The sequence below is a fragment of the Lithobates pipiens genome, unplaced genomic scaffold (assembly GCF_037356315.1).
Source record: "Lithobates pipiens isolate NorthernLeopardFrog02 unplaced genomic scaffold, aLitPip1_a1.2 Scaffold_8, whole genome shotgun sequence".
Lineage (NCBI taxonomy): Eukaryota > Metazoa > Chordata > Amphibia > Anura > Ranidae > Lithobates > Lithobates pipiens.
The window spans coordinates 178,615,233-178,628,661 of NW_027507903.1; the positions used below are offsets into that span (position 1 = coordinate 178,615,233).

At 43.7% G+C, this 13,429-nt stretch overlaps 1 protein-coding gene across 1 annotated transcript in view; it reads right to left on the minus strand.

Moving 5' to 3' along the window:
* Positions 1-2,802, minus strand: part of LAMB4 (laminin subunit beta 4) — a 233,867-nt gene extending 231,065 nt beyond the window's left edge. Inside the window, exons 1-2 of the mRNA XM_077472837.1 lie at positions 2,698-2,802; positions 217-309 (exon numbers count right to left, since the gene is read on the minus strand). Coding sequence (XP_077328963.1) covers positions 217-219 — 3 coding nt within the window. The 5' untranslated portion in view covers positions 220-309; positions 2,698-2,802. The remainder of the gene's footprint in view (positions 1-216; positions 310-2,697) is intronic.
* Between the last annotated feature and the right edge of the window lie 10,627 nt (positions 2,803-13,429).

Sequence of the window (13,429 nt, forward strand, 5' to 3'; positions counted from 1 at the left end):
CCCAAAAATGGGATTCTTTTTCACTTTTGCCGAGACTGGTAAACATAACAAATTCAGAGGGTGACTATCACTAATGGGGCACAGACATAAAAAATTAAAACAACAGATGTTAGAAACCCTCTCCACTCCAAAACTAAAAAAGGTTTTGCCTTTAGTTATACTTTAACTAAAACTTTGAAGTAAAATTAATTATTTTTAAAAGTATAATTATCATACCATTGGTATTTATCTATGTACCACTAGAGGGACTGCCACACTTGCTGGGTCAAAATTGCTGTCTGTTCACAGAGTACAGGTCATGCTGTGAGCCTGAAATAAATGGAAAATAAACAATAAGGGATAGATATAATCTTACATTCTTGACTGATTACAGTGCAAAGGATTTCACATGACAGTAAGTGATGCTGACTGATAAAAAAAGGGAGGGGGCCTTTTTAGGGGCCTCCTTGTAGCATCTACCCCAGGGGTCTCAAACTGGTGGCCCTCCAGCTGTTGCAGAACTACAATTCCCATGAGGCATTGCAAGACTGACAGTTACGAGCATGACTCCCATAGGCAAAGGCATGATGGGACTTGTAGTTCTGCAACAGCTGGAGGGCCGCCAGTTTGAGACCCCTGATCTACCCAGTAAAGGGCGTATTAGTGGTATCAGCACTCCAGCTATAAGAATAATGGCACATGCAAACGATAGTTTGATTTTTTTATTTTAGTTTAAACAACATGTGCACAAGAAAAATGTAAAGACGATACAACAGCAATATCAAATACAGGTGAACTTGGAATCATTGTGACACAGACCTTTGATAGACTGCTGTATCGTTTTTTTGCTAAACAGAAATGTTAAAACGAGCAATTCTATCCTTGGCACAAATTGCTGTTATAAAATTGCATGTGCGATATGGTCATAACAATAATGCAACTCAAGCAATTGCAAGAAGAATTTGTGTATTTTACATTTCCTTTGACCAGTGTGAGCTCATGTGGTTGCTTCCCCTTATATTGCAAAAACAGTCACAAAAAAAAATGTAAGACCCCTTTCACACTGGGGCCGTCCGTGCAATAGCTCTAAAGCACCTTCTGTTTTACCTATCGGCCAAAGAAGGGATTAAAACCGCCCACGTTGCGGAGCTTCGGAAGCGCTGCCCATTCATTGCAATGGGCAAGGGCATTTTGGCAAGCAAAACTGCCCCAAAGTTGCAGCTTGAAGGACTTTGTCTAATGTCCCGCAAAGCGCACCGCACGACTGTGAAAGCACTTGGGCTTTCACATTCAGGTGGCATGGGAGGCAGTTTTAAGCGCTTTACAGGTGTTATTTCTAGTGAGAATGGAGTCTAACTGTTTGATAAAGTTAAATCTGATACAATTGCCACATCTTACAAAGAAAACACAATCCCTTGAATTCATAAACACTGACACAGACAGATTTTGCAAAAGTGTTATTCTAAACATCAAATTCATGTAGCTATCTACAACTTGCACTCAAATTTGCTGCAACATGCTGCACCACTTTTAGAATGCACATTAGACACTTTTACAAAATCTACCTTTGCCAGGGTCTTTCTCTGTACGCCAAAAGAGAGTTGGTCTTAGTTAGATCTACTTTCGTAAGATAACAACTGTCTGTACTTTATTTTGAAATTGAGGTATTCATTGCACCACAATGTAAAAGTGGCGCATTTTAGAACTACCTGAATTTGGTGCACAAGTTGCTGTCAGAACCAAAAGAGTTGCATATGCTTCATTAGTTTGTGCAATAGATTAACAAGAGGGATTAACGCCAGAAAAGTGGCGCAGCAGCTTTTTTGAATTCTCCCCACCATATGCCACCTTTTACAGGATCTTTGGGGAATAAGCTACTCTAGCAATATAAAGAGATGTAATATATTATAACATAGAGAAAATATTGACATCATAATACTGTTTTTTACGCAAAAACAGCTGCGTGCCTTTAAAGTGAACAGCTCGTGCCATTCATATATTCAAATGAAATTATAAACTGCAAAGCTCCAGGAAATAATAATAATTTTGCAGCATCTAATACAATAGTGCTTTTTTTAAAAGGACAGCTGTTGTCAAAACAAGTATATTTTTTATATAATAATGGTATTATTTTATATATATATATATATATATATATATATATATATATATATATATATATATATATATATATCTATCTATCTATCTATCTATCTATCTATCTATCTATCTATCTATCTATCTATCTATCTATCTATATATATATATATATATATATATATATATATATATATATATATATATATATATATATATATATATATTTATATTTACAAGTGTGAGTGTAAAATAATGTGGCATGAATTGTCTTATAAAATCACAGTCAAACAGAGATCTGATGATATTAGTAGAAACATTTTGTAAGCATGCAGTAATGTTTAGGACCCAACTAACAATTAATTGTGTATACTAGGCATTGGTATTTCATTAAACTACTGTCAATAACCCATCTACAATACAAGCACAGCTGTAAAAACAGAATTAGACAATGAAATAATTGCTGTAGATTCTCTATATATTACAAATTCAGCAGATGCTACAAACTTTTCCCCAATTGTAGTCAATTAGTAGTGAATTATTAAACCTTTATGCATAGGGTAAAAAACTATTTTGTTGAAGCTTTTTTAAAAAAAGTGTATGCCATTGTATGTAGCTCACCTGGAATCCAAGGAACAAGGTATTTCCACACGTTAGCTCTGTGAAATCTGTACTGCAAGTAAAGGCATAACTGAGAATCTAGCAGTAAAATTATCTGTGTTTTCCCCCAGGCAAGTAGAAAAGACTGCAGAAAATGTGGAAAGGTGATATATAAAATCTACCTCTGTATCACCTCTGTATCAGACATTTACTTTAGGTGTTACTATGCAAACTTGAACTGGCTCTTTATATACAGTGTAAGTTTTATATTAATATAGATGTTAGAGAATCTTTCATTCTCCTTTGATTGCTGTGTTGATCACTTCTAGAAATGTAATGAACACAAAATCAATAACAGGAAATTAGGTAGACTAGCATATTAACATCAACAAATCAAAAAACAAAAAATATACCACAAAACACAAAGAAATAGAAAAAAACATATATCAGTTTTTATTCATACAAAGAATGTTTAAAAAACTGAGAGTAACGATATGCTCCTGTAGCTAAAATTATCATACCACATTTCGTTAACGGCCTATGGAACAACCCAATAAATATATATTAGAATACCTTCTGTATCAATAACAACATATATTGATATATAAGTGTACAACAGATCAGAAAATACAGTAGCATCAATAGCCATCTGCTCCATCAATGAATTGCTTGGGTTTAACCTGCTTCTTCAGGATGATTAGGTGCTCTGCTTCAAAAAAATAATCCCAATAAGGTTGTATATAGAAGTACAAGCAGTATCCATAATAGTCTGGAATGATAAATATACAATTACAAACTCCAACAAAAACAACTATTTTCTTGTTCAATATATTTATTGGTTTTACTTGTGATAACAGAAAGGCACTTGAGTTACAAAAGAAATTAAAGTGGTTGCAAATGCAGAATGTTTTTTTTATCTTAATACATTCTATGCATTAAGATAAAAGCAGCCTTCTGTGTGCAGAAGCCCCCCTCAACCCACCTAATGCCTACCGGAGGTTCATCTAGATCCAGTGATGTTGCAGCAGTGTCTCAGCTGCCCGGAACTCCCCTCCTCATTGGCTGAGGCAGCAGCGCAGGCTCCCGCTTCTGTAAATTAAAGTCAGTTAGCTAATAAGGAGAGAAATGGGACTGGTCCACAGCTCCATGTCTGAATGGGCACAGGGAGCTATGGCTCGGCTCGGGTGCCCCCATAGCAAGCTGCTTGCTGTGGGGGCACTCAACAGGAAGGAGGGGCCAGGAGAACCGAAAAGGGACCAGAGAAGAGGAGGATCTGGACTGATCTGTGCAAATCCACTGCACAGAGTAGGTAAGTATTTAATGTTTGTTATTTTTAACCACTTAAGGACCAGCCACCACAGGTTATACTGCAGCAGGTTGGCTCCCCTGGGCAAATTGCTGTAGCTGTACGTTGGGCCCCTTTAAGACCACAAGAGGGGAGTGACAACAAGCCAATGCACATGCCTGGCAGCCGCGATGTCCGTCGGGCACCCGCGATCGCTCCTGAGAGAGACAGAACGGAGATCTGTCAATGTAAACAGACAGATCTCCGTTCTGTCAGGAGAGAGGAGTCAGATTTGCTGTTCATACTGGTTATGAATAGAGATGAGCCCGATGTTCGAGACGAATGTAAGTTCGACTTGAACATTAGGTGTTCGCCTGTTTGCTGAACAGCGAACAATATGCAGTGTTCATGGCAAAATTCTAAAGCCGCCACAACACAGTTAGTCTATGGGACACAGTTAGTCTATGGGACACCAACATGAAAAATAAAAAGTGGTAATTTTATAGGCTTACATGCAAGTTATTGTCATAAAAAGATAAAAAGTGTTTGGGGACCTGGGTCCTGCCCCAGGGGACATGTATCAATGCAATAAAAAAAAAAAAACGAACAGTTTTTTGCGAGCATTGATTTTTTTTAATGCTTAAAGTGAAACAATAAAAATGAAATATTCCTTTAAATATCGTCAAATTGTCGGGTCTCGGCAATATAGCTAAAACTCATTGAAAAAAACGGCATGGGTTCCCCCCCCCAGTCCATTACCAGACCCTTTGGGTCTAGTATGAATATTAAGGGGAACTCCAAACCAAAATTAAAAAAAATTGTGTGGGGCTCCCCCTAAAATCCATACCAGGCCCTTCAGGTCTGATATGGAAATTAAGGGGAACCCTGCACCAAATTAAAAAAAATGGTTTAGGGGTCCACCCAAAATCCATACATGACCCTTATCCGAGCACACAACCTGGCAGGCTGCAGGGAAAGAGGGGGGCAAGAGAGCGCCCCCCTGTCCTGAACCATTCCAGGCCACATACCCTCAACATGGGAAGGGTGCTTTGGCTTCTGACGCCATCAACAAGGGTCAAGGGTCTCATCCCCACAACCCTTTGCCCGGTGATTGTGGGGGTATGCGAGCGGGGGGCTATTCGGAATATGGAAGCGCCCTTTAACAAGAGGACCCCCAGATCCCGGACTCCCCCCTGTGTGAACTGGTAATTGGGTATATCGTACCCCTACCATTTCACAAAAAAAGTGTCAAAAATGGTAAAAAAAGACAAGAGACAGCTTGGGACAAGTCTTTTATTAAAAAAATAAAAATGTCTCTCGATGTAATCACGCCGCCCAACGGACCGGAAAAAAAAAGCAGCAACTGATCCACCTCCATGGAAGGCTCCCGTCGACTGATGCGTCTTCTCTGTGACAGTGGCGTAAACGGGTGACCCCACCCCCCTCTGACACCATGGGGAAGCTACAGGGAAGCCATTATTTTCAATGACTTTTACCTATATTGCCGAGACTCGACAATTCATTACAGCCGCAATCAGTTTTAAATTACAAATTTTCCTTTAGAAATTTCATTTCCTGTCGCATCATGGCAGCATACACTCTGGGTTGTGACTCCGCCCCCACAACCTGATAGGACCACATAGCTATAAGATGAAGATACGCCCCCCGCCCCGGTATTCTCTTATTTTTCCTCACCTGTTGGGACCGCACGGATCATCACCCTCTTACCGCTTCACCCCAGCCAGGTTCTAGCCTCTCCTGGGTGGAAGTCCTTACCGGTACAGCCTCTAAAGGAAGCTAAATGGAAGGAACCCCACTCTGGTGATCTCAGGGGTATGAATACTTTTTCTCTGCAAACAGAGCATTGCCTCTATAGCCGTTGAAAGTAATCCTTAAACAGGCTGAAGGCATATAATAAAAAGATTGGTCTTTAAGCCTTAAACAGGCTTAGTGCCTGCGGTGGTCTCCGGTTTCCTGTTCCTCCCTGGTGTCACTCTGTCTGCAACCTGACAGCATACTCTCTGCCTTCAGTATCTCTTGTCACCTTAGGTTGTCTGGTGCCTTTACCCCAGTGTTGCCTTTCTGCCATATTTTACTTCCTTTTCCTTAGCTCTGTAGTCCCACAGCAACATCACCACTCTTCCTGGTCACTCTGCCGCTTTGCACATGCTCACTGTGCACTTTGGGCAGCCTGTGTATGTCTATCTATGTCTTTTCCCTTTTCCAAGATGGCGCCGGCGGCCGCATGGCACTACTGAGCATGTGCGGGCGGGACATGACCCCGGCTCCAATTTTAAAAGGGGAAGATGCCTTTTTTAACGCAGATGCCTTTTTTTTTGCCTGTTTTTTGTGCTCAGCTGAATTTCATGACTGCTGCATTTCTGTTTTTTCTATCCCAGTGTTGCCTCTCTGTTTGATAAGTATCTCCCCTGTATTTTTCTTCTCTCTATTCCCCTCTTGTTTCTGTTATGGCTTTATCTTCCTTTTTGCGTTACCTGTGTCTTCAGCCTTCCTCTGTTTCTCTATCCATGGAGACCACTGCTCCAGCAGATCACCACCAGCATAATAGGTAAGAGGGGAGGAGTTTGGTAAGTAGAGAAGATCGAAAAAGAGAGCAGGACGCACTAGCGCTACCTAAATGGTTAGCCCCATCAGGTCCGCAAGATCATCTAGCAGAGATTCCTCGCATAGAAGAAGCCGCTCTGGCCATAGGCGGAGCCATTCGGGTGGAGAAAGTCGTTCAGGGAAAGGGAGTCGCAGAAGGAGTCGCTCCAGGTCTTGTTCAAGGCGCAGCCATTCCCGCCGAAGAAGATCCCCTGACCGGAGGCGCCATTCACCAGCACGTCACTCCCATCCTAATGAAAATACCTGCTGGGTATGCGGGGCCATAGCCCTTCCAGATATGTTGGCATGCCGCCGGTGCTTTGAAGAAGCCACCAGAGAGAAAGGGCAAGAACACAGAGAGCTCAGAGAGTCTTCTGCCCCACGTGTCGCTCCCGACACGGAGTTATCTCCACGGGGTGCTTCGCTGGCTCCCAGAGAGCATGATTCTCCTTCAGATGAGGAAGAACTAGAAGCTTCAGCGGGCTTTGACTTCTCCCTAATAGAGCCTTTTGTGAGGTCAGTGAAGGGGGCCATTAGCTGGGAGGAACCCCAGGAAGCCCAACCCAAAAGGAGAAAATATTTCCCGAACCTGATGAGAGAACCCGAAGCCTTCCCCTTCATTGATGAGTTGGAGGAACTTATCAGAGATGAGTGGCAGAGACCCGAGAAGAAAGCAAGTCTTAACAATCGGCTTGCCAAACTATATCCTCTAAAGGAGGCTAAAATTAAATCTCTCGTGTCCCCGCCAGTGGTGGATGCATCCCTCATGCGCGTGGCCAGACACGTTACGCTCCCTATCGAGGACGCTGTGTCATTCAAGGATGTCCTGGATAGGAAGATTGATACTTTTCTCAAAAGAGCTTACTTAGCAGCAGGAGGCGTATGCAGGCCAGCAGTGGTTCTTGCAGCTGTGGGTAAGGCTATTACCAGTTGGTCAGCAAGCACAGAAAAGCTTGTATCCAAGGCGCTGATCAGGACCAGATAGTTAGGGCCCTGCAAGAACGAAGCCTTGCAGGGGATTTTGTGGCAGAGGCATCTGTGGATGCTATTAAGTCTGCATCCAGGGCTATATTGTCCTCGATAATGGCCAGACGGGCTCTCTGGCTCAAACCCTGGGCGGCAGATCCTGCTTCCAAGTCCACGTATGATGGTGAGAACCTTTTCGGCGCAAAATTGGACTCTGCTATTTCTAAGGTCACTGGCGGAAAATCAGGGCTTATCCCCTCGGATAGAAAGCCAAAGCTTCAGAGGCCTCCTCCCTTTAAGCGTAACCTCCCGGACAGGTACAGGGATGCCAAGTGCTACAGGCCTGGTAGGGAGTACAGAAGGAACTGGAAGGCCCCTCAAATGTCCTTCCTGACGTCCCAGAAGCCCAGGACCCCGGCATCTACTGATCAGAAGTCCTTTTGAAGGTGCGTCCGCCCAGCCAGCAGTGGTGGGGGCCAGACTCTCAAAGTTCACGCTGGTCTGGGGGGAAACAATAAGCGTTAACCACCGTTCGCGTCTGGCACAGATGGTCATTCAGGTGACTTCCCCCGGGGGACCATTTTTGCCCAACAAATCTCCCGTCATCCCGGCAAAAGAGGTTAGCCTTGACCCGATACGTTCAGGATCTGCTCCAAAAGGAAGCAATTACCGAGGTGCCCCTATCCCAAAGAGGTCGGGGTTCTATTCCCCTCTATTTCTAGTAAAAAAGAAATCAGGGGACCTACGTCCGGTCCTGGATCTAAACGTAAACCGCTCTATCCAGGTAGAAGCATTCAAAATGGAGAGCCTACAGTCTATCCTCCAGGCCATAAATTTGGGGGACTGGATGCTCTCCATAGATCTACAGGACGCCTACCTCCATATCCCTATCCATTCAGAACTCCAAAAGTTCCTCAGTTTTTCGCTAAACCACAGACACTTTCAGTTCTGAAGAATCCTTCTTCCCGTTATCGCGCATCTGAGGGAGAGGGGGCTGCGAGTCCACCATTATCTGGATGATATTCTCCTCCTCTCAGACAGCCGGGAGTCGCTGTTACAGCATCAAAAGATCCTCGTCTCCACTCTGCAGAATCTGGGATGGCTCATAAACTGGGGAAAGAGCCAGACTCGGCCCACCCAGAGAATGATCTTCTTAGGAGCCCAGTTGAATACAGTGCAGCTGCCTCCGGAGAAGTCTTCCCTGTTGGTCCGGAAGGTGAAGAAGGCCATTCTACAAGATCCCTGTCGGCCAGAGTATGCCTCAGCCTTCTAGGCTCCCTATCAGCGACAATTCCTATGGTCCGTTGGGCTCAGTGGCACACCAGACCTCTGCAGAACTCCTTCCTACATCAGTGGGATGGTACATAAACAGACAGGGGGGGACCAGGAGTCTCTCCATGATGCAGGAAGTTCTCCCTATGATTGAATGGGCACAGTTGAACCTGTCAGACTTGAGGGCAACTTACATCCAGGGGTTCGAGAACATCTTAGCCGACACGCTCAGCAGGGAGTTCGCCTTCAACAACGAGTGGTCCCTGAGCCCTCAGGCCTTCTCCCTCATCTGCCAGACCTGGGGTCAACCAGACATTGACCTTGCTGCGACTCCGGCAAACTCCAAATTGCCGAAGGTTCCTGTCGAGGTTTCCCTTTCACTTAACGGAGGGGACAGATTGCCTCCAGCATCCCTGGAACTTCCATCTCGGGTATATCTGCCCTCTGACTCCCCTGATGCGAGATTTCTTTTAAGGCTCAAGAGATCAACGGCATTGGTGATAGCGGTGATTCCTTTTTGGCCCAGGAGGCCATGGTTCACCACCCTCCTACAACTGAGCATGGCAGACCCTCTTGCTCTTCCCTGTCAGCCGACTTGCTCTTCCAGGGCCAGCTACTACATCCAGATTTGGGGAAGCTGCACTTGATGGCTTGGGGGCTGAGAGGGCTAGGTATCTATGTCAGGGCTGCTCCCAGAAGGTAGCTGATACCCTGCTCCAGGCCAGAAAACATACCACCAACTGCACCTACTACGGGGTCTGGAAGAAGTTTGTTGCCTTCTCTCAGGACCTTGGCCGGGATCTGTCCTCCCTTTCGGCTCCTCTGATCCTAGAGTTCCTGCAATCAGGCTTAGACAAAGGTCTTAGCTCTAGTACTCTGAAAGTTCAGGTGTCAGCTCTATCCGCCCTGACAGGGGTTAAATGGGCTCACGATCCCCTTGTTATGCAATTTCAGAAGGCCTGACTTAAACTAAGACCACCTAGGAAGCCTTCCTTTCCAACATGGGACCCATCAGTCATCTTAGAGGTACTATCCAAAGAACCCTGTTTTCCGCTGGAAAACATCTCCCTCTGGCACCTGACACTAAAAGTCACCTTTCCTCACATCAGCGAAGAGAGTTTCAGAGATGCAAGCATTACTGATTAAGGAGCCGTATCTGATCATTAATCCAGACAGGGTAGTTCTAAGACCCTTGGATCACTTTATCCCAAAGGTGGCATCCTCTTTTCACTTCAACCAGGAAATCAACTTGCCAGCTCTTAACACAGACCAGGGTGACCCTCATCCTCTGGATGTAAGGGGCAAAATCATAAAATATCTTTCCCTGTCCAAATCCTTTAAAAGATCGGAGAACCTCTTCATCATTCCCTATGGCCTTAAGAGAGGTCAAGCAGCGTCGGCCCGAACCATTGCCTCCTGGTTGGTGAAGGCCTACTTGCTGAGTGAGTCGCAAATTCCTGAAGACCTTAGGGCTCATTCCACCAGAGCAGTGGCCACCTCCTGGGCGGCGTATTGTGGGGTCTCGGTGGAGATCATCTGCAGAGCGGCCACTTGGTCCTCCAGGAACACCTTTATCTCTCACTACAAGGTGGACTCAGCTCAGCTATCAACAGTAGAATTGGGAAAGTCCATTATTCAAGCCAACTCTTCTATTCCTTGCTAATAAACGTTTACCTTTGCATCTCCCACCCAGTCTGCGAGTTAATCCCCAGAGTGTATGCTGCCATGATGCGACAGGAAAATGGAAAATTGTATACTTACCTTTCCGTAATTCTCCTTTCCTGTCGCATCTTCATGGCAGCATACAATATCCCACCCACAAAGGTGATTCATATATACAGAGAATACCGGGGCGGGGGGCGTATCTTCATCTTATAGCTATGTGGTCCTATCAGGTTGTGGGGGCGGAGTCACAACCCAGAGTGTATGCTGCCATGAAGATGCGACAGGAAAGGAGAATTACGGAAAGGTAAGTATACAAATTTCCATTTTTGCTGTGGTACTGTTCTAAAATTGGGAAAAATGCCACTTTGCAGGCATACTATAGACAACCCCCAGGCAAATATTTAAAGGAATATTTCATTTTTATTGTTTCACTTCACATTAAAAAAATTATTGCTTTTGAAAAAAACGTCAGTTTAAAACAAAAAAAGTATAAAGATACATGTCCCCTGGGGCAGGACCCTGGTACCCAAACAATTTTTATGACAATAAGTTGCATATAAGCCTTTAAAATGAGCATTTTTGATTATTCATGTTTGTATCCCATAGACTTTAATGGTGTCCGCGTGTTCTGCCAAATTTGTTGCCTGTTCGCATGTTCTGCTGCAACCGAACCGAAGGGTGTTATGAACAGCGATATGTCTCCTCCAGGCAGTCCCATTCCCCCATAGTCAAAAACACTCCCAAGGACACACTGTTAACGCCTTGATCGCCCCCTAGTGTTAACCGATTCCTTGCCAGTGACATTTATACAGTAATCAGTGGCTATTTTTAGCTCTGATCGCTTTATAAATGTATCTCCTATTTTGTAGATGCTATAACTTTTGCACAAACCAATATATACACTTATTGAGATTTTTTTTAACCAAAAATATGTAGAAGAATACATATCGGCCTAAACTGAGGAAAAATTCGTTTTTTATATATTTTTTAGGGGGATATTTATTAAAACAAACAGTAAAAAATATTACTTTTTTTCAAAATTATTGATTTTTTTTTGTTTAAAGCACAAAAAATAAAAACTGCAAAGGTGATCAAATACCAAAAGAAAGCTCTATTTGTGGGAAAAAAAGGTCATCAATATTGTTTGGGTACAGCGTTGCACGAAAGCGCAATCGTCAGTTAAAGCGACGCAGTGCCGTATTGCAAAAAATGGCCTGGTCATTACGTGGGCAAATTCTTCCGGGGCTAAAGTTACATAGTTACATAGTAGGCGAGGTTGAAAAAAGACACAAGTCCATCCAATCCAACCTATGTGTGTGATTATATATCAGTATTACATTGTATATCCCTGTATGTTGTGGTCGTTCAGGTGCTTATCTAATCGTTTTTTTAAACTATCGATGCTCCCCGCTGAGACCACCGCCTCTGGAAGGGAATTCCATATCATTGCCGCTCTTACAGTAAGGAACCCTCTTTGTAGTTTAAGGTTAAACCTCTTTTCTTCTAATTTTAATGAGTGGCCACATGTCTTGTTAAACTCCCTTCTGCAAAAAAGTTGTATCCCTATTGTGGGGTCCCCAGTATGATATTTATAAATTGAAATCATATCCCCTCTCAAGCGTCTCTTCTCCAGAGAGAATAAGTTCAGTGCTCGCAACCTTTCCTCATGACTACTATCCTCCAGACCCTTTATTAGCTTTGTTGTCTTTGTACTCCCTCCATTTCCAGTACATCATTCTGGTGCCCAGAACTGGGCAGCATACTCTAGGTGCGGCTGGACCAGAGTCTTGTAGAGCGGCAGAATTATCGTTTTATCTCTGGAGTTAATCACCTTTTTAATGCATGCCAATATTCTGTTTGCTTTGTTAGCAGCGGCTTGGCATTGCTGAGGCTATCATCTACTAGGACCCCCTGGTCCTTTTCCATCCTAGATTCCTCCAGAGGTTCTCCCCCAAGTTTATAGATTGCATTCATATTTTTGCCACCCAAATTTTTTATTTTTTATTTTCTATATTAAACCTCATTTAACCCGCCGAGCATACGCAGATGTGCGTACTCGGGTTCCGGGGGTTATACCGGGATGATGCCCGCAGCTGCAGGCATCATCCCAGTACTGATTTTTAGAGCCGGCGATCAGCTTTCCAGCAATAACAACTGATGCGGCTAAAAGCTGCTCGGCTGTTATGCCGGAGGAGCGGGAGGGGACGTCCCCCCTCCTGCCGCCTCCCGCCGCTCCTACCGGGGCTTCCGTTCAATCGGGAGCACCGATTAACAACCCGATGCCTCTGGCAGCTAGTGAGGGATTGGAATAAAGCCATAAGCGGCTTCATTACAGTCTCCTAATTGTAAACACGGAAGCGACGTCATGATGTCACTTCCCGTTTACTCAACTGCTAATGGCACCAGATTAAATAATATATACAGTTTTCAGAATCACTGACAACGGCGATCTGAATACTTTGAATTGTCTTTTAGACCCCCGATCCCCCCATAAAGAGTACCTGTCACCACCTATTACTGTCACAAGGGATGTTTACATTATTTTATTCATTATAGTTTATTTTTTTAAATTGATTAATTTTAAAATAAATAAAATAAATAAGATTTTTTTTTTTTAAAGTGCCCCCCCCCGTCGCAGCGAACTCACGCAGCAAAGAAAATGCATACGGAAGTCGTGCCTGCATATGTAAACGGTGTTCAAATCACACATGTGAGGTATCGTCATGATCGTCAGAGCAAGAGCAATAATTCTAGCACTAGACCTCCTCTGTAACTCTAACATGGTAACCGGAATTTTTTTTTAAAGCGTCACCTATTGAGATTTTTGAGTGCGTGCAATTATAAAGCGTGACGTGTTTGGTATCTATTTACTCGGCGTAACATTATCTTTCACATTATGCAAAAAAATTGGGCTAATTTCACTGTTTAGTTTTTTTAAAATTCATAAAATTGTCCCTTTTC